The sequence below is a fragment of the Hyla sarda genome, chromosome 6 (assembly GCF_029499605.1).
Source record: "Hyla sarda isolate aHylSar1 chromosome 6, aHylSar1.hap1, whole genome shotgun sequence".
NCBI classification, from domain to species: Eukaryota; Metazoa; Chordata; class Amphibia; order Anura; family Hylidae; genus Hyla; species Hyla sarda.
The window spans coordinates 296946274-296974081 of record NC_079194.1 but is presented as its reverse complement, the minus strand read 5'-3'; the positions used below and the strand labels follow the sequence as shown (position 1 = coordinate 296974081).

Here is a 27808-nt window from a genome sequence, read left to right as displayed (position 1 = left end):
GGTAGTGGTCACATCCGGTCCCATATACTTGAGAAGGCCTAAAAAGGGCTATGCTACATATAAAGAATCCATCTTCACACGGATGATAAAAGCTATCTGATAGGGGAAGCAGTCCCCCTAAATCTCCATTGGGGACATAAAAGAGCAAGTGCTCACTTGACTGAAAATGATCACGTGACAGAGTCCACAATTTTTATAATCCATAGAAATTGTTGCAAAATAATAAAAAGTTGTCAGTAGACGATGAATTGATGAGACATCGATATAACAAGCAGGGATACGGTATGTAAATTCACTTTACCTTGTGAGTTAGGGCAATGCTTCTCGTCGCTGTTGTCCCGACAGTTGTTCTTGCCATTACACACAAAACTTGTGTCTATACACATCTTGTTATTACAATGGAATCGAGAACCGGAGCAGAGCAAGGGGTGAGCGGCTGAAAGACAAGAGCAAGAACATTCAGCTACATATACTGCAGAGAAAATGTCAGCCCCTGTATGAGAAAGAATCTACGAAATGCCCATAAATATATATCACAACATTTATGCCCATACTTCAGATGGAACAGTATTATAGTAGTTATATTCTTGTATATAGGAGCAGTATTATAGTAGTTATATTCTTGTATATAGGAGCAGTATTATAGTAGTTATATTCTTGTATATAGGAGGAGTATTATATTAGTTATATTCTTGTATATAGGAGCAGTATTATAGTAGTTATATTCTTGTATATAGGAGCAGTATTATAGTAGTTATATTCTTGTATATAGGAGGCAGTATTATAGTAGTTATATTCTTGTATATAGGAGGCAGTATTATAGTAGTTATATTCTTGTATATAGGGGCAGTATTATAGTAGTTATATTCTTGTATATAGGAGGAGTATTATATTAGTTATATTCTTGTATATAGGAGCAGTATTATAGTAGTTATATTCTTGTATATAGGAGCAGTATTATAGTAGTTATATTCTTGTATATAGGAGGAGTATTATATTAGTTATATTCTTGTATATAGGAGCAGTATTATAGTAGTTATATTCTTGTATATAGGAGCAGTATTATAGTAGTTATATTCTTGTATATAGGAGGCAGTATTATAGTAGTTATATTCTTGTATATAGGAGGCAGTATTATAGTAGTTATATTCTTGTATATAGGGGCAGTATTATAGTAGTTATATCCTTGTATATAGGAGCAGTATTATAGTAGTTATATCCTTGTATATAGGAGCAGTATTATAGTAGTTATATCCTTGTATATAGGAGCAGTATTATAGTAGTTATATCCTTGTATATAGTAGCAGTATTATAGTAGTTATATCCTTGTATATAGTAGCAGTATTATAGTAGTTATATTCTTGTAGATAGGAGCAGTATTATAGTAGTTATATTCTTGTATATAGGAGACAGTATTATAGTAGTTATATTCTTGTATATAGGAGGAGTATTATAGTAGTTATATTCTTGTATATAGGAGCAGTATTATAGTAGTTATATTCTTGTATATAGGAGCAGTATTATAGTAGTTATATCCTTGTATATAGGAGCAGTATTATAGTAGTTATATCCTTGTATATAGTAGCAGTATTATAGTAGTTATATCCTTGTATATAGTAGCAGTATTATAGTAGTTATATTCTTGTAGATAGGAGCAGTATTATAGTAGTTATATTCTTGTATATAGCAGCAGTATTATAGTGTTTATATTCTTGTATATAGGAGCAGTATTATAGTAATTATATTCTTGTATATAGCAGCAGTATTATAGTAGTTATATTCTTGTATATAGGAGGAGTATTATAGTAGTTATATTCTTGTAGATAGGAGCAGTATTATAGTAGTTATATTCTTGTATATAGGAGCAGTATTATAGTAGTTATATCCTTGTATATAGGAGCAGTATTATAGTAGTTATATTCTTGTATAAAGGAGCAGTATTATAGTAGTTATATTCTTGTATATAGGAGGCAGTATTATAGTAGTTATATGCTTGTATATAGGAGCAGTATTATAGTAGTTATATTCTTATATATAGGAGCAGTATTATAGTAGCTATATTCTTGTATATAGGAGCAGTATTATAGTAGTTATATTCTTGTATATAGTAGTATTATAGTAGCCATATTCTTGTATATAGGAGGCAGTATTATAGTAGTTATATGCTTGTATATAGGAGCAGTATTATAGTAGTTATATTCTTGTATATGGGAGCAGTATTATAGTAGTCATATTCTTGTATAAAGGAGCAGTATTATAGTAGTTATATTCTTGTATAAAGGAGCAGTATTATAGTAGTTATATGCTTGTATATAGGAGGCAGTATTATAATAGTTATATTCTTGTATATAGGAGGCAGTATTATAGTAGTTATATTCTTGTACTGTATATAGGAGCAGTATTATAGTAGTTATATTCTTGTATATAGGAGCAGTATTATAGTAGTTATATTCTTGTATATAGGAGCAGTATTATAGTAGTTATATTCTTGTATATAGGAGTAGTATTATAGTAGTTATATTCTTGTATATAGGAGCAGTATTATAGTAGTTATATTCTTGTATATAGGAGCAGTATTATAGTAGTTATATTCTTGTATATAGGTGCAGTATTATAGAAGTTATATTCTTGTATATAGGAGCAGTATTATAGTAGTTATATTCTTGTATATAGGAGCAGTATTATAGTAGATATATTCTTGTATATAGGAGCAGTATTATAGTAGTTATATTCTTGTATATAGGAGCAGTATTATAGTAGTTATATTCTTGTATTTAAGAGCAGCATCTAGTACTTGAATTTGTGTCCATATTGTTCAGTATTATAGTAGTTCTATTCCTGTCTAAATGCACATACTGCTGGTGTAGTAAAGATATTCTACAGAGTTTCTTGGTATGAATGTCAGAAATGTGCCATTACCACTCCCCTTCCTCAACTCCTCTTGACAGCTTTTAGTCCTGAAGTGTAGTACCCTACAGGGGGTAACAAATAGCTCATAGATCAAAGTAGTAAAGACTTCTGTGCCGAGCTCTGAGGCAGGATGCAGCATATTCAGAATTTTTTCTTTACCTCTCTTCACCATTTTATGTTTAAAGGGGTTATCCAGGAAAAAAACAGAGCTAATTTCTTTTTTTCTTTTTTTAAACGCTCGTCTGTTTGTCTTCAAGTTGGGTGTGGTTCTGCAGCTCAGTTCCATTAAAGTGAATTGAGCCACGTTTTAATACCACAGCCAACCTGGGGACAGATGGGGATCAGTGTTTGAAAGAAATTAGCTCTGTTTTTCTATTCCTGGATAACCCCTTTAAAGGGGTACTCCCCTGGAAAACATTTTTTTTTAAACAACTGGTGCCAGAAAGTTTAACAGATTTGTAAATTACTTCTATTTAAAAATCTTAATCCTTCCAGTACTAATCAGCTGCTGTATGCTCCAAAGGAAGTTCTTTCTTTTTGAATTTCTTTTCTGTCTGACCACAATGCTCTCTGCTGACACCTCTGTCCATTTTAGGAACTGTCCGGAGCAGGATAGGTTTGCTATGGGGATTTGCTCCTACTTTGGACAGTTCCTAAAATGGACAGAGGTGTCAGCAGAGAGCACTGTGGTCGGACTGGAGAGAACTACACACATTCCTCTGTAGCATACAGCAACTGATTAGTACTGGAAGAATTAAGATTTTTATATAAAAGTAATTTACAAATTTGTAGAATTTGTGGCACTAATTCTAAGCCGCTGGCAAGTACTGGAAGGATTAAGATTTTTTGATATAAGTCATTTACAAATCTGTTTAACTTTCTGGTACCAACTGATTTTAAAATAAAAATGTTTTCCACCGGAGTACCCCTTTAATGTCTAAGTTTGCCATGTTAAAATTAAAACTGAATGAACCTGTCCCGGAACGGCTATGCAGAAAGGAGTTTATATCTTAGAGCAGTGGTCTCAAAGTGTGGCCCTTCAGTTGTTGCAAAACATCAACCTCCAGCATGCCCGGACAGCCAACGGCTGTCCGGGCATGCTGGGAGTTGAAGTTTTGCAACATCTGGGGGGGCCACAGTTTGAGACCACTGCCTTAGATGTAATGTATATAAAAAGAAAAGAGAGCGCTCCATAGGGTAAAACCGCACGGGTGAGGGCGACAGTTGAATGAAACAAACCTTTACCACAGGCGGTTGTGTGAACTCACACACAACAATGGTCAACGTGAGTAATGGGGCCCGGTCTGCAGCCTCCCAACCAAAACGAGCAGTAGTATATATGGACTTCCAGAGGACGGTGGGTTACCGCGGTGCTGACCAGGGATGGGCACGTCAGATGAGTAGAAAGAAGGATTTTATTTAAAACAATGCAACGCGTTTCACCGCGCTTGTGCGGCTTCATCAGCCATCTGATGAAGGCACCTGATGAAGCCACACAAGCCCGGTGAAACGCGTTGCATTGCTTTAAATAAAATCCTTCTTTCTACTCACCTGACGTGCCCATCCCTGGTCAGCGCCGCGGTAACCCACCGTCCTCTGGAAGTCCATATCTATTAGATGTAATGTGGCGTCCTTCACATTATGTAACATCACAATAACTTACTGCAGTTCTCCTCGTCACTCCCGTCAGGACAATCCTCAAAGCCATTGCACTGGAAGCGCCCGATGATGCAGTGGATCCCGCTGGCACAGGGGAAGAACTTTGGGCCACACTTGGATTTAGCTTTAGCTGTAATGGAAAAAAAAGACGACAAAAGAAGCTATGGCTTCTAAATTCTATCATAGATGGTGGAAAAGATACCGCTATGGAGTGTTCCGTCCATACGGGTCCAAGCCATGTTGTCAGCTGACTAGTTGCAGATTTTCATCTAACATCGCAATAAAAACAATGACGTACTGTCAACGTGATGACCACATCGCAATTCACCAGGTTGCTGGGTCGAAACACAGGACAAGACATGTGATCATGCAATGGTGAGACCTGATACACGTGGTTCGATGATGTCATCTATAACGTGCAGTGATGAGATCAGAGCAATGAAAACACAACGATGTCACGCTTCATCCACGACTGTATTTATCAAAGAAATTACTACGGTCCGGCTACTACCATTGATACCGAACGACCACACAACTCCTGGAGACATGGCAACAGTTTTGATCGGTCAGGGTCGGAGTGTTTATAGACTGATTGCAAGAACGAGAGGGGAGAGAAGCACGCAGCTGAGCGCTTCTCTCTCTGCTCTCCGTCTATGGGACCAAGATGGTCCCATAGACTTGTATTATTATAATAATATAAAAAAGAAACAAAAACAATAATGCAGTCAGCGAGAGGATCGCGAGGAGGAAGGTAAGTGCCCTCCCGCTGTCCTCTCAGCTGTTCGGGACGCGGTGATTTAACCGCGGCGGTCCCTGACAGCCCGCAGAGCTAACTGGCAAGTGTTTTCTCCCGTTTTAGACGCCGCAATAAACTTTGATCACGGCGTATAAAGGGTTAATACTGGACATCAGCCTGATCGGTGATGTCTGGTATTAGCCGTGGGTCCTAGTTGCTGATAGCACCCGGTACCCGCCTGGTATGAAGCGCTCTCAGCTCCTGAAATATACGTCCGTGGTCAATAAGGGGTTAATTAAGCTACAGCTTTCTATATGTTTGTACCACACGCTTCAGCTGGTTATAACTCACGATGGCAGCGGGTCTCAGGACTGAGAACGGGTGCAAACTAAACTTCTGTCATGGCCTCATGACACGTCAAAAGTTTACACTAATGACAGTAACGCTTTAAAGGGGTACTCAGAGGGGGGGGGGGGACATTTTTTAAGTCAACTAGTGCCACAAATTCTACAGATTTGTAAATTACTTCTATATAAAAATCTTAATCCCTCCCGTACTAATCAGCTGCTGTATGCTCTAGAGGAAGTTGTGTAGTTCTTTCCAGTCTGCTCTCTGCTGACACCTCTGTCCGTGTCAGCAACTGTCCAGAGTAGAAGCAAATTCTATAGCAAATCTCTCCTGCTCCGGACAGTTCCTGACACGGACAGAGGTGTCAGCAGAGAGCAGACTGGAAAGAACTACACAACTTCCTCTAGAGCATACAGCAGCTAAAAGATTAAGATTTTTTTAATTGAAGTAATTTACAAATCTGTATAACTTTCTGGCACCAGTCGATTTGAAAACATTTTTTTTTTACTCCAGAGTACCACTTTAAATGGGTACTCCACTGGAAAACATTATTATTTTTTTTTAAGTCAACTGATGACAGAAAGTTAAACAGATTTGTAAATTACTTCAATTAAAAAAAATCTTAATCTTTTAGTACTTATAAGCTTCTGTATGCTCCACAGAAAGTTATTTTCTTTTAGAAATTCCTTTCTGTCTGACCACAGTGCTCTCTGCTGACACCTCTGTCCATGTCAGGAACTGTCCAGAGCAAGTGAGGTTTGCTATGGGGATCAGTTCCTAAAATGGACAGAGGTGTCAGCAGAGAGCACTGTGATCAGACAGAAAGTAAATTCAAAAAGAAAATAACTTCCTGTGGAGCATATAACAGGTGATAAGTACTGCAAGGATGAAGATTTTTAAATAGAAGTAATTCACAAATCTGTGTAACTTTCTGGCACCAGATGATTAAAAAAAAATGTTTTCCAGGGGAGTACCCAGGAATAGAAAAACAGCTCATTTCTTTAAAGGGGTACTCGCCTGGAAAACATATATTTTTTTTTTATATATATATCAACTGGTGCCAGAAAGTTAAACAGATTTGTAAATCACTTCTATTAAAAAAATCTTAATCCTTCCAGTACTTTTTAGGGGCTGTATACTAAAGAGAAATCCAAAAAGAAATGCATTTCCTGTGATGTCCTGACCACAGTGCTCTCTGCTGACCTCTGCTGTCTATTTTAGGAACTGGAGAAAATCCCCATAGCAAACATATGCTTCTCTGGACAGTTCCTAAAATGGACAGCAGAGGTCAGCAGAGAGCACTGTGGTCAGGACATCACAGGAAATGCATTTTCTTTTTGGATTTCTCTTTAGTATACAGCCCCTAAAAAGTACTGGAAGGATTAAGATTTTTTTAATAGAAGTGATTTACAAATCTGTTTAACTTTCTGGCACCAGTTGATTTAAAAAAAAAAAAAAGAATAAAGTTTTCCACGGGAGTACCCCTTCAAAACCTTGATCCCCGTCTGTCTCCAGGTTGGGTGCGGTATTACAACTTGTCTCCATTCACTTTAATGGAACTGAGCTGCAGAACCACACCCAACCTGGAGACAGACTGTCACTGGACCCTTATTTCGTGTGACAAATAGCGCCCTCTTTAACCTCTTAACATAACCGCTTAACATAAACTATATCCAATTTTCCTAACCGCGCTCTCCCTGAAACGTTTGAGCGCGCCGCGGTGATTATTCAGCAATTACGACAATATAATCTTTCGTAAAGTTATTACGGTATTATGAGGACTTCTTTAAATACATGCAGAATAAATTTAAAGGAAATGAGACGCTAAAGTCAGCACGAGAAAAAAAATTTAAAAAATGAAACGACGTTCCAGGTATGAATTATTATACCAACTGAAAAGGGAAGACGGGAGGAAAAGAAATGCGAGTCTCACAGATTAAACAAGAGCAATTATATGGTATAATGGTGGAGGAGCGCGCGGCGGAATTACCATATCTCTATTTCAATGTCATTGTTCCTCTGGTGAATAATCTTTAGTAGCTTTCGGTGAATTATATACAGTCGGCTGATCCTAACTTATCAACCCAAACCCCCCCCCCCCAAAAAAAAAAAAAAATGCAGCCGGGATAGAAAATCAATGAGATAAGAGGAGGTCGTTGACAAGGGCGCGGATCCGGAAACCAACTGGAGATCTCGCGTAGAGAAGAGGCGGCCATGATGGACACGAGTTTGCCCGCCAGTACAAAATGTCCTATATAGGGACTGACCCTTCAATTTTCAGTGTTCTTCAATGTTTTTTTTTTTTTTTACAATCTATGATCTGCCTAACCAAGTGTTTACCAACCAGAGTGCCTCCAGCTGTTGCTAAACTAAAACTCCCAGCATGCTTGGACAGCCAAAGGCTTTGTACAGGAGCCCAAGACCGTCACCCTTGGACCTTATTGGGCTTCTGGCCAGGCCTAGGACAATGTCAAACTGTAGAATCTTAAGAAGAGTTTCCCAACCAGGGTGCCTCCAGCTGTTGCAAAAGCCTGCCCGCTCAGCTCAACTGATTGTGCATGAGTTTGTAATGGAAAAGCGTTTTTCCTTTTTCCTCCTCCCCCTGTTAAAGATACATACAGTAATGGCCAGAAATGTTGTCACCCCTGAAATTTTTCAAGAAAATTAAGTATTTTTCACAGAAAAGGATTGCAGTAACACATGTTTATTCCCTTTGTGTGTATTGGAACTAAACCAAAAAAGGAGGAAAAAAAGTAAATTGGACATAATGTCACCAAACTCCAAAAGTGGTCTGGACAAAATTATTGGCCCCCTTTCAAAATTGTGGATAAATAAGATTGTTTCAAGCATGTGATGCTCCTTTAGACTCACCTGGGGCACGTAACAGGTGTGGGCAATATAAAAATCACACCTGAAAGCTAATAAAAAGGAGAGAAGTTCACTTAGTCTTTGCATTGTGTGTCTGTGTGTGCCACACTAAGCATGGACAACAGAAAGAGGAGAAGAGAACTGTCTGAGGACTTGAGAACCAAAATCGTGGAAAAATATCAACAATGTCAAGGTTACAAGTCCATCTCCAGAGATCTAGATTTGTCTTTGTCCACAGTGCGCAACATTATCAAGAAGTTTACAACCCATGGCACTGTAGATAATCTCCCTGGGCGTGGACGGAAGAGAAAAATTGATTAAAAGGTGTCAACGCAGGATAGTCCGGATGGTGGATAAGCAGCCCCAAACAAGTTCCACAAATATTCAAGCTGTCCTGCAGGCTCAGGGAGCATCAGGGTCAGTGCGAACTACCCGTCGACATTTAAATTAAATAAAACGCTATGGAGGAGACGCAGGAGGACCCCACTATGGAGGAGACCCAGGAGGACCCCACTATGGAGGAGACCCAGGAGGACCCCACTATGGAGGAGACCCAGGAGGACCCCACTATGGAGGAGACCCAGGAGGACCCCACTATGGAGGAGACCAAGGAGGACCCCACAATGGAGGAGACCCAGGAGGACCCCACTATGGAGGAGACCCAGGAGGACCCCACTATGGAGGAGACCCAGGAGGACCCCACTATGGAGGAGACCCAGGAGGACCCCACTATGGAGGAGACCCAGGAGGACCCCACTGCTGACAGAGAGACATATAAAACCAAGACTACATTTTGCCAAAATGAACTTGAGTAACCAAAATCCTTCTGGGAAAACGTCTTGTGGACAGATGAGACCAAGATAGAGCTTTTTGGTAAAGCCCATCATTCTACTGTTTACCGAAAACGGAATGAGGTCTACAAAGAAAAGAACACAGTACCTACAGTGACATATGGTGGAGGTCAGTGATGTTTTGGGTTGTTTTGCTGCCTCTGGCACTGGGGGCCTTGAATGTGTACAAGACATGATGAAATCTGAGGATTACCAATGGATTTTGGGTCGCACTGTACAGCCCTGTGTCAGAAAGCTGGGTTTGTGCCCGAGATCTTGGGTCTTCCAGCAGGACATGGACCCCAAACATATGTCTAAAAGCCCCAAAAATGGATGACAACAAAGCGCTGGAGAGTTCTGAAGTGTCAGCAATGAGTCCAGATCTAAATCCCATTGATCACCTGTGGAGAGATCTTATAATTACTGTTGGGAAAAGGCGCCGTCCAATAAGAGACCGGGAGCAGTTTGTAAAGGAAGAGTGGTCCAACATTCCGGCTGAGAGGTGTAAGAAGCTTATTGATGGTTATAGGAAGAGTGGTCCAACATTCCGGCTGAGAGGTGTAAGAAGCTTATTGATGCTTATAGGAAGACACTGATTTCACTTATTTTCTCCATAGGGTGTGCAACCAAATATTAAGTTAAGGGGCCAATAATTTTGTCCAGCCCATTTTTGGAGTTTGGTGACATTATGTCCAATTTGCTTTTTTTCCTCCCTTTTTTGGTTTAGTCCCAATACACACAAAGGGAATAAACATGTGTTACTGCAATCCTTTCCTGTGAGGAATACTTTGTTTTATAGAAAAATTTCAGGGGTGCCAACATTTAACAGTGCCATGACTGTATACATATATATATATATATATATATATATATATATATATATATATATATATATATAGTGGTCCCTCAACATACGATGGTAATCCGTTCCAAACGGACTATCGTTTGTTGAAACCCTCGTATGTTGAGGGATCCGTGTAATGTAAAGTATAGGACAGTGGTCTACAACCTGCAGACCTCCAGATGTTGCAAAACTACAACACCCAGCATGCCCGGACAGCCAACGGCTGTCCGGGCATGCTGGGTGTTGTAGTTTTGCAACATCTGGAGGCACACAGGTTGAAGACCACTGTTAGAGGAAGTTGTACTCACCCGTCCCCGCCGCTCCGGACCGTCACTGCTCATCACCGCTGCCCTGGATGTCGCCTTCCATCGCTGTCGCCACGTCCCCGGCATCCTCGTTCTCCGTCGCCGCCATCACATCGCTACGCACTCCGCTCCTATTGGATGACGGGACGGCGTGCGCAGCGACGTAATGACGACGATGGAGAGCGCCTACCATGCAGGGGATCCCGAAGAGGACACGCCGGAGCCCCGAGGACAGGTAAGTGATCGTCAGCGGACCACACGGGGCACCGTAAACAGCTATCCGGTGGTGGCTGAAGCAGTCTGCGCTGCTGGATATCCGTTTATGCGACGACCCCGACATACAAAAGCATCGTATGTTGATGCTGCCTTCAACATGCGATGGCCTCAGAGTGATCGTATGCTGAAATGATCGTATGTCGGGGCCATCGTAGGTCGAGGGGTCACTGTATATATATATATATATATATATATATATATATATATATAGATAGATAGATAGATAGATAGATAGATAGATAGTAGATTTCAATGCCATTCTAGTTTTTGGAAAGCTGGGTTACAATCTCTGTTGGGTATAGCGATGGCAGAGTTTTGTATAAAAATAAAGTTATCCCGACAAAACACAGCAGGAACCTGAAAAATAGTCCAAGCTTCATGAGAATAGGCAATTCAGAGTAATAAAGGGATGAAAGTTACTGAGTGCTCACATAAAAGCACAGCCAGGGAGACTGGAGGAGAGAGAAGCACAGAGAGAGAAGCATAGAGGCCTCCGCTGGCTCACAGAGCAATGTGTCAGAGCGCTTCAGCGTCATATCTCCTGGCTATACGGGACGAATGAATAGAGACAAGATCAGATACACTCAGCAATACCTCAGCCGGGTCTCACTCAATCAGCTTCAATACCTGGGGTCCCGGCTATGCTGCCAGCAAGAGATTTAGCTGAAGATGATGAAGGAGAAGGTTTCTCTATTTCAGGGGTTCTACCGCAAAGCCTTAAAGGGGGTACTCTGGTGAATTTTATTTTTATTTTTAAAATCAACTGGTGCCAGAAAGTTAAACAGATTTGTAAATTACTTCTATTAAAAAATCTTAATCCTTCCAGCACTTATCAGCTGCTGTATGCTACAGAGGAAGTGGTGTAGTTCTTTCAAGTCTGACCACACTGCTCTCTGCTGCCACCTCTGTCCGTGTCAGTAAGTGTCCAGAGCAGAAGCAAACCTCTCCTGCTCTGGACAGAGGTGTCAGCAGAGAGCACTGTGGTCAGAAAGAAAAGAAATTCAAAAAGAAAAGAACTTCCTGTGGAGCATACAGCAGCTGATAAGTACTGGAAGGATTAAGATTTTTAAATAGAAGTAATTTACAAATCTGTTTAACTTTCTGGCACCAGTTGATTTTTAAAAACAATGTTTTTGCCAGAGTATCCCATTAAGTGCATTAGTCATGTAGGTGCTCTTTAAACAGGCAACAGGTTTCTGGAGGGATAAATGCACCCCAAATAAATGACCCTATAAGGGTATACTGCATGCTTAAAGGGGGGGATCGTCAGAGTGGAGATCCGCTGCAAAGAGCAGTCCCCGTACAACTATACATTACGCGGCCACCATTTATTCCATTGGGCTATGTATAATATTATAGTTCAGCAATGGCCGCTCTTATCTTACCTGGGTGACTCCTGGGATGTTCGGCAGCCAAAAAGATCAGTTAATCATATGGTTGTATTTGGGGTGGGAATTATCCAGATTGAAAAAGGGACATGGCTATGGATCAGTGGCCCACTATTTCTTTGTACATACACAAACTAAAGGGGGTTATCCAGGAACAGAAAAACAAAGCTAATGTCTGCCAGAAACAGCACCACACCTGTCCTCAGGATGTGGGTGGTATTTCAACTCTGCTCCATTTACTTCAATACAACCGAGCTGTAATACCACACACAACCTGAAGATTGGTGTGGTGCTGTTTTAAGATATCAGCTCTGTTTTTCTAATCCTGAAAAAAACCCTTAACTATTTTATTGGTGCCTGCTCTATCCATTCCTAATCCTTGTTTCAGGCAGCTGACTATTCTGACTATCCTTGCCCTGGGTGACCGCCTACTCTGTCTATCCCTTGTCCTTATCCTGACCAGCCACCTACTCTGTCTATCCCTAATCCTTATCCTGGACAGTCACCTACTCTGTCTATCCCTAATCCTTATCCTGGACAGTCACCTACTCTGTCTATCCCTTGTCCTTATCCTGGACAGTTACCTACTCTGTCTATCCCTTGTCCTTATCCTGACCAGCCACCTACTCTGTCTATCTCTAATCCTTATCCTGACCAGCCACCTACTCTGTCTATCCCTAATCCTTATCCTGGACAGTCACCTACTCTGTCTATCCCTAATCCTTATCCTGGACAGTCACCTACTCTGTCTATCCCTTGTCCTTATCCTGACCAGCCACCTACTCTGTCTATCTCTAATCCTTATCCTGACCAGCCACCTACTCTGTCTATCCCTAATCCTTATCCTGGACAGTCACCTACTCTGTCTATCCTTTATCTTTGCCCTGGGTGGCCGCCTACTCTGTCTATCCCTAATCCTTACCCTGAGTGGCCGCCTACTCTTTCAATCCCTCCTCTTCCTTGTCCAAAGTCACTGCCTACTCCGTCTACCCCTTGTCCTTGCCGATGCCAACTCTGTCTATCCTTCATCCTTGCCCTGGATGGCCACTTCCTCTGTCTATCCCTTTTCCTTGTCCAAGGTGGCTGCCTTCTCATTCTACCCCTTATCCAAGCATTAAAAGGCCACCCAGCCTGTGCACAGCCTGTCTTAGCCGGTTGCAGCGATCCACTCTAACTCTTGGCCAAGGTGGCGGCCTACTCAGTCTACCCCTTTTCCAAGCCATGAGCATCCACCTTCTCCGCTTAGCCCTTGTCCTTATCCTAGGCGGCCGCCTATTCTGTCTATCCTTCATCCGTGCCCCGGATGGTCGCCTACTCAGTCTACCCCTTTCCACCGATTGTGTCCACCCCTTGTCCTAACCATATGCAGCTGCCTACCATGTGCCCCGCTTGTCCTAGCCCTGGACGGTCCCCTCTCTCTACTCCCTGCTCTCTCTATCATCTTCGCGCTGAGCGCAGGAGAACCTACATGTAGAATTGTTCACCTCCACACGCGATCACGACTTTGTTTCACTTATTCCCTGCGGTCCTCCAGGAACACTTCATATATACATGTATAAGGGATATTGGAAGCTTGTCATAAGATTACACTCTTCTACAAGCACCTTATTTCAGGTTTAGTGCTCCTTTAATAATCCCAAGAGGGTATTACCAATGAATAAGGAACATGCAGCCGCCTGCAGGTGGTTGATATCTATATATATCTCCAGAGATAATTTGCGCTTCTGCTAGGTACCTCACTTACTGAGGCAAATCCTAACCTGTCAGTCCCATCATGTTACTAAGCGCGTGGTGTGTAGGGGATGCGTGCAGTGAAGAGAATCGGGAGTGACAGGGTGCCGCGCTCGCCTCTCACAACGTTATCAGCATCGTGACTTTATCCCCCGGAATTGTCTGCAGTCAACAGAATGTTATGAGAGTCTGACTTGTACAGCAAACAGGGAAGAACGGTTTGATTCATGGACCCTTTATATGGGATCAACTGGAAATACATTTATTTAAATAGGCACTAAAAAAAAAAAAAAAATTGTGCTATTCCACTCCTTATGGTAAAGAAAAAATCTTTTTAATGTACTTTTTTTTTTTTTTTTTTTTTTAAACAAACACATTAATTAAATTAAATTTAGAAAAGCTGCCACTAGGTGTCTCCCTACTTGTCCAGAGCACATTTATAGATATATAGAAGTTATACACCTCCCCTCCAGCTCTATCTGTATACTGCTGCTATGGGATCAGGATATATAGTAGTTATACACCTCACCCTCCCAGCTCTATCTGTATACTGCTGTATGGGATCAGGATATATAGTAGTTACACACCTCACCCTCCCAGCTCTATCTGTATACTGCTGTATGGGATGAGGATATATAGTAGTTATACACCTCACCCTCCCAGCTCTATCTGTATACTGCTGCTATGGGATCAGGATATATAGTAGTTATACACCTCACCCTCCCAGCTCTATCTGAACAGCCTAAGAATGTGTCAGATTAACTTTGGTAAATCTGGCAAATTTCTATTTTTTCAAGTCTACTAAGTTTACATTCGAAATGTTTTCCAAATCTGGGCCGTTGTGTGTACCCCCCCCCCCCCCCCCCCCCTATGGCTACGGGCAATATAAAGTAAAGTTTTTTTCATGATCAAAGAGATCCTAGAGGAGAAGATGATGGGTCCATAGGTTTTTTTTTTTGTGCCTGTACAACTGGACAACACACAGATGAATACGAGTCTCACGTGTTGGTTGGGGTCATGTTTTGCCGCCCACCATGGGCCATGACAAGGGTTCTGGGAAGGCTCGTAAATCATCTCCCATGTGTTTCTGCAATGTGCTGACCCTGCGTCCCCGAGATGCCCTCCCAGTAGATGAAACCTCTAATAAATCCTCACGGGGAGACAACATCCTGTCACTTCCTTCAAGATGGTGATGATTAACCGCCCCATGAACCCCAGGTTATACAGTCACATATGTGATAGAGACAGGAGGGCACGGGTGCAGGCGGGAACATGATTTACAACTGCACATTTCACTGAGGCAGCCATTTTGTTGGTGTCTACTGTAGGTATAGGTCAGTAAAAGCAAGGGACAGACCTTTTTTATACAGTGTAAATAAATAAATATATCAAAAAATGTTGCAGCATCTTGTAAAACCTTTTTATTGGACTAACAGCATTTTGTAGAGAAGCTTTCGGGATTCCTCCCTTTATCAAATCTAAACCAAATCTAATCTCACAAGGAGAAGACAAGTTCCCTGCATATCTGTGAGCTTAGATTTGCTGTAGACTTGATAAAGGGAGGAAGAATGAAAGAATCTGCACCACTGGACTAATACGGCTACTCAGATTAATATTATATATATATTACAGTGGTCTTCAACCTGTGGACCTCCAGATGTTGCAAAACTACAACTCCCAGCATGCCCGGAGGTCCGGGCATGCTGGGTGTTGTAGTTTTGCAATCAACATCTGGAGGTCCACAGGTTGAAGTCCATTGATATATACACACATACACAGATATTTATATAAAAGTATGTATATGTGTGTGTGTGTATATATATATATATATATACATACACACACACACACACACACACACACACCCCTCATCTCAGCCAAGCCAGATCACCCTGCTCTGTACTGACGAGGGGCAAGAACCCCGAAACAGCTGTCTGCAGATGGGTGCCCTTTCCTTCTGGAGAGGGAGTTCTGGTTTGGCATTAATCTCGATCAGCTTTTTATATTCCGTAACTGGAGCTAAGCTGATACCAGGGAACATTGCCTGAAAAGGTGATGTAATGAGATGATTTGCATATTCCCCTACCCAGAATGCCTGCGGAGTGCTTATTGGCCCTTGAAAGCTCCATCACACCAGGAGTGGTGAACTCGCCCTGAGTTAAATACTCATCCCGTAATATATAAATGCTGGGAGTTGTAGTTTTGCAACATCTGGAGGTCCGCAGGTTGAAGACCACTGTAATATAAATATAAATATATATATATATATATATATATATATATATATATATTTATATAATCAGTGGACTTCAACCTATGGACCTCCAGATGTTGGTTGAAAACTACAACTCCCAGCATGCCCGGACATGATGCTGGGAGTTGTAGTTTTGCAACATCGATATAGTTTGCAACATATATATAGTAAATTACAGTAGCCATATTAGTCCAGTGATGCAGATGCAAACAAAAAAATGCTGCAGTATCTTGTAATAACCTTTTTGTATTGGACTAACAAAATTGTCTCTACAAAATTCTGTTAATCCACAAAGTTATTACAAGATACTGCAACACTTTTTGATTTGTATATATATATATATATATATATATATATATATATATCTCTATCTATCTCTCTCTATCATTATATATATATATATATATATATATATATATACACACACAAATACACAAACATCTCTCTCTCTATATACACATATATATATATATATATATATATATATATATACACACACACACACACACATTATATATATATACACACATACATATACACATATATATATATATATATATATATATATATATATATATATATATATATATATCAAAATACACACACATCTCTATATCTCTATCTATCTCTCTCTATCTATATATACACACATTTCATTTTGCCTGATAAAATGGCTGCCTCCTTAACACCTACTGATATGATAACGCCGGGTACAGATGAAGGTGCGGCATGCAGGTAATGGACACGTCCATCTATGACATCCATGGTGGAGCGTTACCTGTCCGCAGGGGCGCCGGCCTTCTCATTTTTACATACTTGTCTGGCGGTGAAAATAAAAGAAGAGGAAAGAGAAAAGCGGTCACATACCAAGGACACAGACCCATTACATGGCTTCTTTTAGTCCAGCTGGAGCTGCATAGTAAATGTCATATGGTGCTGATTCGCTTCGCAGCTTCGGTTGTGACTAGAGTATAAGCCAGGTTAAAGGGGCACTTCGCTGAAATTATTATTTTTTTTTTTTTAAATCAACTGGTGCCAGAAAGTTTAGCAGATTTGTAAATTAGTTCTTTTGAAAAATATTAATCCTTCCAGTATTTATCAGCTGGTGTATGCTCCACAGGAAGTTCTTTTCTTTTTGAATCTCCTTTCATTCTGACCACAGTGCTCTCTGCTGACACCTCTGTCCATTTTAGGAACTGTCCAGAGTAGGAGCAAATCCCCATAGCAAACCTATCCTGCTCTGGACAGTTCCTGACATAGACAGAGGTGTCAGTAGAGAGCACTGTGATCAGACAGAAAGGACATTCAAAGAGAAAAGAACTTCCTGTGGAGCATATGGAAGCTGATAAGTACTGGAAGGATTAAGATTTTTTTCATAGAAGTAATTTACAAATCTGTTTAACTTTCTGGCACCAGTTGATTTAAAAAAAAATAAAAAATAAAATGTTTTCCAGTGGAGCAACCCTTTAAAACTACCACCAGGGTGCGTCCAGCTATGGCCAAACTGCAACTCCCAGCATGCCCGGACAGCCGAAGGCTGTCCGGGCATGCTGGGAGTTGTAGTTTGGCCACAGCTGGAGGTATCCTAGTTGGGAAACACTGTATGATGTATAAAAAAATGTTTATTGTGTTTTTAAGAAACCTCTCAGATTCCAGAAATGCCTTCACCTTCTTCACATACCTTTAAAGGAAGGAAGAAGACCCGGCTGCTCCAATTACCAGGAAGAATTACGGTGACAACAGGAGAGGACAACTCAGTGACTTACGGCCGCTGTCATTGTCATTCAGTCCTCCTGCCCGGTACATGTCTAACTGAGCAAATAGTATTCTGCAGCATTGATGATTTGCAAGAGAAAAAGATGTGTTTTCCAATGAGCATGACCGGGACTATATTGATTTTCTTCGCTTTTCTTCATACGCCGCGTGACTGTAGAATCAGCGGCGGTCGGAGTGGCCCCGCTGTTCTGATATCTGTTGTGCAGAGTGAACGTGACCAGGGAGTCACAAATCCTAACTCTCAGGTACACTATGGGCCGACTTGTGGGTATATAATTTACTTTACATGGGAAATGCTTGGTTATCCCCGCCTTCATCTGCTCAAAAGATAAGAAGCATTTATGTGCATTTTTGCTGCAGATTTTATTTATTTTTATTTGGACTTCTTTAGATTGAACAGGGGCCCGTCATGTCGGTTTCCATACATTCTTGCCCATAATACCGTATACCAATTCTAGAGCCTCTTTTCTTACAACAATTAATTGACCCATTCCTCTATTATTCCTCCTGTAAATGCTTGAATGAACTGACAACTGGATTTCACCATTCCGTTGGTCAGTGTTTGGAACAAACTGTTCCGAACGCTGGAGCCGGCAGCTCGTGACGTCATGCCCCACCCCCTCAATGCAAGTCTATGGGAGGGGGCGTGACGGCTGTCACGCCCCCTCCCATTGAGTTGCATTGAAGGGGTGGGGCGTGACGTCATGAGGGGGCAGGACTATGACGTCACGAGCTACCGGCGCCAGTGTTCCGAAAGGTTTGTTCCAAACGCTGAGCAGCGGAGTATCCCTTTAATGGGACCAATCTCAACATTAACGTTAGCAAAGATGGTGTCAGACAGTGTAGGGGCCAAAGGGGTAATTGTTCTCCTTGAGGAGAGCATCATGGAAACTTATAGCTCGTTCATGCTTCAATGGGAACTCTAGAAATTAAGGATATGCAACCTTGTCCAGGTAGACTATTCCATCTTGGACAGTCCAGACGTCCAAGAAGAAGGGGAATAACGCCCCTCTACTTCCTCTACCTCCCATATGTTTGCCGAGTAGTTTGGCCCTGTGATCCACCCCCCCTACCCCCATAGATCCCATACCCCTCCTCAATCACAGACTGTAATGAGTTGTTGTTTTTTAGACTTTGCTTCTTCGATATCGAGTGAAGGAGCGGAATGTTAGCGTAGCATGTGGTACGGTGTATAGCTTAGGGAACCGATGCTGTATATTGTACCGTCATTTATTGTATGACTTGTAATGACGACTGAATGACGAATAAAGCTCTTTCAATGCCTTTCCCAGGTAGCTTTCACATCAACTAGGAGTCGTAGAACATACCTGGGAATGTATGCCAAGCCAGAGATCTCTACAGAAGGAAAGAAGATCCATCTGCAGACAGGAGTTCCAGAGTTATTGCCCTCTCAATTAATAGGGGATCCTAACTACAGGGGACAAACTACCTACAGGGTCAAAACTATAAAGGTAGATCCTACCTACCGGGCAGTCCTACATACAGGTGGTACGGGGGGGGGGGGGGGGGGGTGGACTACCTACAGGGGGCATACAAGGGAAGGAACTACCTACAAGGGGTCCTATTTACAGAGATCAGTATCTACAGTCACCAAACTACCAAAAGGGGATCCTACTTTAGGGGGTAAACTACCTAGAAGGTTTAAACTATCTACAGGGAGTTTCCCACCTACGGAAAGCGAACTACCTACAGGATGGGGGGGGGGGGGGTCCTACCTACAGGTAGAAAACTACCTACAAGGCACAAACTAAATACAAGGGGGAAACTGAGTATGGGGGAGCAGGGGGTTCATGTGCCCTAGGGTAAAACAAACTTCTGAGCTAAAAAAAAAAAAAAAAGTTGGTAAATACTGTTTCCATTGGTAACACAAGCACAATTAAAGGGGTACTCCACTGGCAAACCTTTTTTATTTTATTTTATTTTTTAAATCAACTGGTGCCAGAAATTTAAAAAGATTTGTAAATTACTTCTATTTAAAAATCTTAATCCTTCCAGTACTTATCAGCTGCTGTATGCTCCACAGGAAGTGGTCTAGTTCTTTCCAGTCTGACCACAGTGCTCTCTGCTGACACCTCTGTCCGTGTCAGGAACTGTCCGGAGCAGGAGAGGTTTGCTATGGGGATTTGCTCCTACTCTGGACAGTTCCTGACAGGAAAGAGGTGTCAGCAGAGAGCACTGTGGTCAGACAGAAAGGAAATTCAGAAGAGAACTTCCTGTGGGGCATATAACAGCTAATAAGTACTGGAAGGATTAAGACTTTTAAATAGAAGTAAATTTACTAATCTGTTTAACTTTCTGGCACCAGTTGATTTAAAAAATAAATAAATAATAATAAAAAATAATATACATTTTAAAAATAATAATAATCAATAAAATAAAAAAATTGTTTTCAGGTGGAGTACCCCTTTATAGCTCTCTAAAACAGCACCTCCCAAATCTGTGAACACACAGGGGTGTTAGTACTATGGTTTGGGACTGTTTTGCTACATCTGGGGCAGGACTTGACGGCACAATGAATTCTGATTTATACCTGCAAATTGTAAAAAAAAGGAAAAAAAAAAAGGAAAACATTAGGACTAGAGATGAGCGAACTTACAGTAAATTCGATTCGTCACGAACTTCTCGGCTCGGCAGTTGATGTCTTAACCTGCGTAAATTAGTTCAGCTTTCCAGTGCTCCGGTGGGCTGGAAAAGGTGGATACAGTCCTAGGAAAGAGTCTCCTAGGACTGTATCCACCTTTTCCAGCCCACCGGAGCACCTGAAAGCTGAACTAATTTATGCAGGATAAGTCATCAACTGCCGAGCCGAGAAGTTCGTGACGAATCGAATTTACTGTAAGTTCGCTCATCTCTAATTAGGACATCTAGAATGATGCGGTGTCATACACCGTACTGTGTCCATAACAGGGCTATAACCAATCATCTATGACAGTGGTCTCCAACCTGCGGCCCTCCAGATGTTGCAAAACTACAACTCCCAGCATGCCCGGACAGCCGTTGGCTGTCCGGGCATGCTGGGAGTTGTAGTTTTGCAACATCTGGAGGGCCGCAGGTTGGAGACCACTGATCTATGGTGTATTATTTTACTGACAGCCCCCAGTTGATAGTTTCGGGTATAAAAGTCTTAATTTTCCGAGACACCAAGTACGTAATGCGCTCCGGTCTGGGGAGAATAGGCTTTTGCGCACAATCAGTCATTATTCACTGTCCCAGCGCTGCGAGAGATTATCTAGTCGCCATCAAGGAAAATTATTTGTGAAAGGAGGCGTCTAGGAAGTATCGTTCGGGCTTTGTCTACGACGGAAACCGCGTCCCGCGTCAGGGATTCAGATGGAACGATAAAAAGGGAAGATTAGAGCATTAAGTCTAAGACAGCTGTCTATGTGCGTCAGCAGCAGATCTACATATATATATATATATATATATATATATATATATATATATATATATATATTTATATATATTTCAGGTTCATTCATAGGACCAAGGGCTTCGGATAAGGAATGAGACAAAAGAATTTGGGGACAAGGATGCAATACTGGCCTTGGCCAGCGGAGGCAGCAAAGGTTCATTGAATTGGAAAACTATTATAATAGATCAGTGTTTCCCAACTAGGGTGCCTCCAGCTGTGGCCAAACTACAACTCCCAGCATGCTCAGACAGCCTTCGAACAGATCTGCATCCCATGGATAGAAGGGAACGGCTTACGTACCTACTTTACCAGTATGGCTCAAAGACTGCTACAAGCTCGGCCGTAACCTTCCATTCAGGTAGGGGAGAGGGCCCCTATCTATCCCGTTGCGTTGTCCTGCCCATAACAAGCCAATGAAACTGTACTGAGCAATTGTCAGGATTATGTCGGTGTATAGTGAACATACAGGAGGCCATTTTCACGACTACGTTGTAACTAGAGATGAGCGAATTTACAGTAGATTCGATTCGTCACGAACTTCTCGGCTCGGCAGTTGATGACTTTCAGGTGCTCCGGTGGGCTGGAAAAGGTGGATACAGTCCTAGGAGACTGCCGTATACGCAGCGTATTTGACACTGCGCAAAACTTACGGCAGCAGCGGGAAATACGCTGCGTATCCCTCGCTCACCATACACACAGGGCTTTCCGACGGCAGCCCTATGCGTGCAGTGAGTTTTGGAGGCGGAGCCGTGTGCCGGAGTGCCTGTGACGCACGGCTCCGCCTCCAAAACTCACTGCACGCATAGTGCTGCCGCCGGAAAGCCCTGTGTGTATAGTGAGCGAGGGATACGCAGCGTATTTCCCGCTGCTGCCGTAAGTTTTGTGCAGCGTCAAATACGCTGCGTATACGGCAAGTGGGAACTCACCCTAAAGCAGTGTTTCCCAAACAGTGTACCTCCAGCTGTTTCAAAACTACAACTCCCAGCATGCTCAGGCAGCCAAAGCCTTTGTACAGGGGCCCCAGACCTTCTCCCTTGGACCTTATTGGGCTTGCGGCCAGGCCTAGGACAAAGTCAAACTGCAGAATCTTAAAAAGTGTTTCCCAACCAGGGTGCCTCCAGCTGTTGCAAAACTACAACTCCCACGTGCGAAACTGCCGGCGTTGCCTCCGAGCGCCACACTTTACCAGCGCCTATGCCGTGACCCGGCTACCCGTGACCGGATTCTCGTACCTGGCTTTCTCCGCTGAGTACACCTACGTGTCTTTCATTTTGTTAAGATTTGTAAATGACTTCTATTAAAAAAAAATCTTTACCCTTCCAGTACTTTTTAGCAGCTGTATGCTACAGAGGAAATACTTTTCTTTTTGAATTTCTTTTTTTTGTCTTGTCCACAGTGCTCTCTGCTGACACCTGTATCAGGAACTGTCCAGAGCAGGAGAAAATCCACATTGCAAACCTATACTGCTCTGGACAGTTCCTGACACGGACAGCAGAGAGCACTGTGGACAAGACAAGAAAGAAATTCAAAAAGGAAAGAATTTCCTTTGTGGCATACAGCTGCTAAGAAGTACTGGAAGGGTAAAGATTTTTTTAATAGAAGTCATTTACAAATCTGTTTAACTTTCTGGCAACAGTTGATTTAAAACCCAAAAAAATAAAAAATAAATAAATGTTTTCCACCGGAGTACTTCTTTAATAACAATATAACGTAACCTCTGCTCTGCGGTTACACCTGCAGCCTCTCAGTGGAAACACTTCCAGATGAAGCACGTACTGAAGTCAGAGAACAGATTTCCTCTCGGACACCTGCCTCGTGAAACTGTATACACTGGGAACAGCCGTAACATTAAAACCACTGACAGGTGCAAAGTTAGGCTGGGTTCACATCCCGTTTTGTCCCTACGGTTTAATCCTCGAAACCGGACGCAACCGTATCGAAAACCGTATCCACAGACAAGTCATTGAAAACAGTTTAGTTGCATCTGTTTTGCTTCAAATACATTTTTTTTTGTTGCTTCCCCCCCCCCCATACTCAAAACCGTATTGTCGCCGTATACAGTTGTTTTAATATGAAAGTCGGTTTTCACTAGACGTTTTTTTTCTATGCTCAGGCGCATAGCGATCCTAAAATAGAATTTAGAACGATAGGAACTTTATTTAAAAATGAAAAAAAAAAATGTTAAAACCGTATTGAATTTTATATTTTTAAAAACAGCACGAAACCGGGCACACCGTATACGGTTCCTTTTTTAAGCACACGGTTGCATATGGTTTGGTCAGGTTTTGAGGAATACGGTTTGGCTTAAAAGAGGAAATCCTTTTCTTTTTGAATTTCTTTTTTTGTCTTGTCCACAGTGCTCTCTGCTGACACCTGATGCCCGTATCAGGAACTGTCCAGAGCAGGAGAAAATCCCCATAGTAAACCTATGCTACTCTGGACAGTTCCTGACACTGACAGAGATGTCAGCAGAGAGCACTGTGGACAAGACAAAAAAGAAATTCAAAAAGCAAAGAATTTCCTCTGTAGCATACAGCTGCTAATAAGTACTGGAAGGATAAAGATTTTTTAATAGAAGTCGTTTACAAATCTGTTTAACTTTCTGGCACCAGTTTATTAAAAAAAAAAAAGTTTTCCACCACCATTTTTTTTTATGTGCACTGTGTAATTGTGCAGAAATTCTGCGTGAATTCTGCATATGATTGAAAGATGCAAAGTGAATAAATGAAGTGAATAAATGTGGCCGCGGGATTCACGCAGCTATGCAAATTTTTTGCCGTCAGCCGTCACGCCCCCTCCCAAAGACTTGAATTGAGGGGGCGGGGCGTGACGTCATGAGGGGGCGGGGCTATGACGTCACGAGCTCCCGGCTCCAGCGTTCGGAACCGTTTGTTCCAAACGCTGAGCAGCGGAGTACCCCTTTAAGCTTCCCACAAACTCTTATGTCACACAGGACGATGCATCTGGTTGTGCAGCTTCAGATCTATCAGAGTGCCCACGTCGACCCCCGTCCAATCAGCACCCTTTCTCTCTCTCTGCAAAGCCTGAGGATTCATGGGAAATGTAGGCTTTTCCTTCTTTTGTTTTTTTAATTTTTTTATTTTTTCCTTAGTTTTTCCTTACTTTTTATTTTGGTGTGTGGGTTTAGGTATTTATGGCCTAAATTCTCTTTCAACATTATATAAGACCCAGCAGTAAAGCAGAGATGCGAGGTGATTAGGGAATGATGTCCGGAGGACCAAATTGGGGTAAATCAGGTCCTCTATGGATAATGTATAGAGAAGGATATAGGACCTGATACTATAATTTGTCCTTGGTTCCCTAATGCAATTATTTAGTATATTTCTCTTTTCTGAATATGCTGTTTATCATGTAAAAAACAAAATAATAATAATTAATAAAAATTAGATTCAAATACCGTCAGATCCAAAAACTTTTTATATGTTGTTACTGATAAATATTAAAGACCTTTTGTAATATAAATTGTTTAAAAGATTTTGTATATTGAAAGGAGTAGTCTGGCATGTAAAAATTGTGTTTCAGACTTCAGACTGTTGGCAGTAAAAAAAAAAAAAAAAATAAATAAAAAAATAAAAAAAATAAATAAATAAAAAAAAAAAAAAAGATACATACCCGCCGTTGTCCAGATTCCTCCGGTAACCCGCTCCGGACTCCATCACGATTCTCTTCCTGGTTGCCGGTGATTCATACTGCACTCAGCCAATCACAGTCTCAGGCAGTGATAGGCTGAGCAGCAGTGTGATGTTTTCGGCCCCGACACTGGTCTTCTTCCTGGTGCAGGGACCGAAAACGTGCAGAATGACTCACGGCCACCAGGAAGAGGATCGCGGCGCTGGCTGGAAAGGGTTACCGGTGGCATTGGGGGAGCGGCGGCAGGTGTCTTTTTTTTTTTTTTTTTTTTTTTTTTTTTTTTTTTTCCTTCAGTCTGAAACACAATTTTTACATCCTGGAATACTCCTTTAATAATGAAAATGGCTCCTCAAAATCCCACCACTAGGGGTCCCCATGCCTACACTATCCAGTCCTGCAGCAGCATCAAGCTTGTCCATGAGTCATGGACAAGAGATGATTTCATGGACAAGACTGCATGAGCAGACACACCAATCCCCTCATATCACAAGAGAGTGATCCGACCCCTCCCACCGCACACCAATCACCTTCCACCACCACAAGGAAGGGACATGCCCCCTCCCAGCACACATCAACCCCCTCCCACCAATCCCCTCCCACCACACACCAACCACCAACCCCCTCCCACCACCCCCCACCAACCCCCTCCCACCATACACCATTCCCCTCCCACCATACACCAACCCCGTGAGCTTATGAAAAGAGGGATATTTATAATAAATTTAGGTGATCTAGGCATAAAAATTTTATGTACATGGTCAGGATTAGGTACTGAGTAACATATTAATTTCTTTGTGGGATCTGACAGGTATGCTTAAAGGGGTATCTCAGGAATTTTTTTATTTGACTATGCTACAGGAGCTGTAAAGTTAGTGTAGTTCATAATATAGTGTCTGTACCTGTGTGTGACGGTTTTCTCACAACTCTTCTGTGATTTTCACTCTTTTATTTTTACCAGCATACAAAATGACTGTTGTCTCAGATTTTTCCCAGGTTGCAATGCGGCCGAGACATTACATCACTAGTCAGCTGATGACAGGGAGCCTGTCTGCTTCAATGGGTGGAGCAATCGCTTGGTGGGAGAGAGATCAATCTGCAACTAATGCAACAGCTGTAGGCACCCTGATTGAAAACCACAGGTCTTTGAATGGATGCAGCTCACTTATGTTTCAATGGATGGGGTGGCTGAGGTGTGGGAGGGAGGAAAATGGAATTATGGGAATTGTAGGCAAAGAAGAAAACTCAAACAAACAGGAAATACCAGTTCACAAAAAGCTAGCCACAGTGTTATGGTAATCTCACAACATAGCCATTTAGCCCCAAGACAAGCGCAGATTCTTCCTAAGCATGTCCATTACTGTCTGCCAGGTACGTACTAAAATCACCTTATGGTGGAGAACCCCTTTAAAAAATTTAAAATAGCAGCCAATATGGCTAAAAACCCATGCCTGCCACATCATCTAAAACAGGTAAGCACAAAGCATACAAAAGAACCTCTACATTGTTCTGTAATAATAGCTTATGCTCCACTGTATACAGGCTGTTGGTGCATGATGGGAGTTGTAGTTTTGAAACAGCTGGAGAGCCACAAGTTGGAGAACACTAGTCTACGGTCATGCGATGGCCTTCTGAAGAGAGGTTATACTGGGTATTCCTGAGCTCTCCGGGAGGTGGATCTGGGAAATTGCTGCAGGATTAATGCTCAATGAGTCTCTTATTTTGCACATGTGGAAAAAAGTTGATTGAAATAACCTCATTTAGGTGTAAGGGCAAAGACAGCGAAACAATCTCAGGCTGGATAATGGGCGGATAATGTTACCGCCATGCTCATTTCGGAGCGCCGAGATGTCAACTGATTTGCAGGAAATTGGGAATTAGGCACGCCGCTCGAAACGTACTTGAAGGAATAATAGCCACAATTGTTTCGCCAATACGTGTATTTTACCATTTGTGAGTCATTCGGGGATCATCTCAGACTCCTATCACGTCCATCATTCCTAAAGGGGTACGCCAGTGGAAATTTTTATTTTATTTATTTTTTTTAAATTAACTGGTGCCCAAAAGTTAAACAGGTTTGTAAATTACTTCTATAAAAAAAATCTTAATCCTTCCAGTACTTATTAGCTGCTGAATACTACAGAGGAAATTCTTTTCTTTTTGGAACACAGAGCTCTCTGCTGACATCACGAGCACAGTGCTCTCTGCTGACATCTCTGTCAGCCTAGCACCAGTACTTGCATCATTTTAGGAACTGTCCAGAGCAGCATAAGTTTGCTATGGGGATTTTCTCCTACTCTGGAAAGTTCCTAAAAATGGACAGAGATGTCAGCAGAGAGCACTGTGCTCATGATGTCAGCAGAGAGCTCTGTGTTCCAAAAAGAAAACAATTTCCTCTGTAGTATTCAGCAGCTAATGAGTACTGGAGGGATTAAGATTTTTTTTATAGAAGTCATTTACAAATCTGTTTAACTTTTGGGCACCAGTTGATTTAAAAAAAAAAAAAAAAGGAGGACCCCTTTAAAGGAGTAGTCCAGTGGTGACCCAGTGGTGAACAACTTATCCCCTATCCTAAGGATAGGGGATAAGTTTGAGATCGCGGGGGGTCCGACCGCTGGGGCCCCCTGCGATCTCCTGTACGGACCCCCACAGCCCGCGGGAAGGGGGAGTGTCGACCTCCGCAAGAAGCGGCGGCCGACACGCCCCCTCAATACAACTCTATGGCAGAGCCGGACTGCTGCCTTCGGCAATCTCCGGCTCTGCCATTGAGATGTATTGAGGGGGCGTGTAGGCCGCCGCTTC

General features: G+C 42.0%; 1 protein-coding gene across 4 annotated transcripts in view; it reads right to left on the bottom strand.

Annotated features, from left to right (window-relative positions):
• Window positions 1-27808, bottom strand: part of LDLRAD3 (low density lipoprotein receptor class A domain containing 3) — a 179999-nt gene that overhangs the window by 89158 nt on the left and 63033 nt on the right. For 3 of the 4 annotated variants that reach the window (XM_056527904.1, XM_056527901.1, XM_056527905.1), the window contains exons 3-5: window positions 16928-16969; window positions 4574-4699; window positions 302-436 (exon numbers count right to left, since the gene is read on the bottom strand). In XM_056527904.1, coding sequence (XP_056383879.1) covers window positions 302-436; window positions 4574-4699; window positions 16928-16969 — 303 coding nt within the window. The remainder of the gene's footprint in view (window positions 1-301; window positions 437-4573; window positions 4700-16927; window positions 16970-27808) is intronic. The other variant, XM_056527902.1, reaches the window with a different exon arrangement.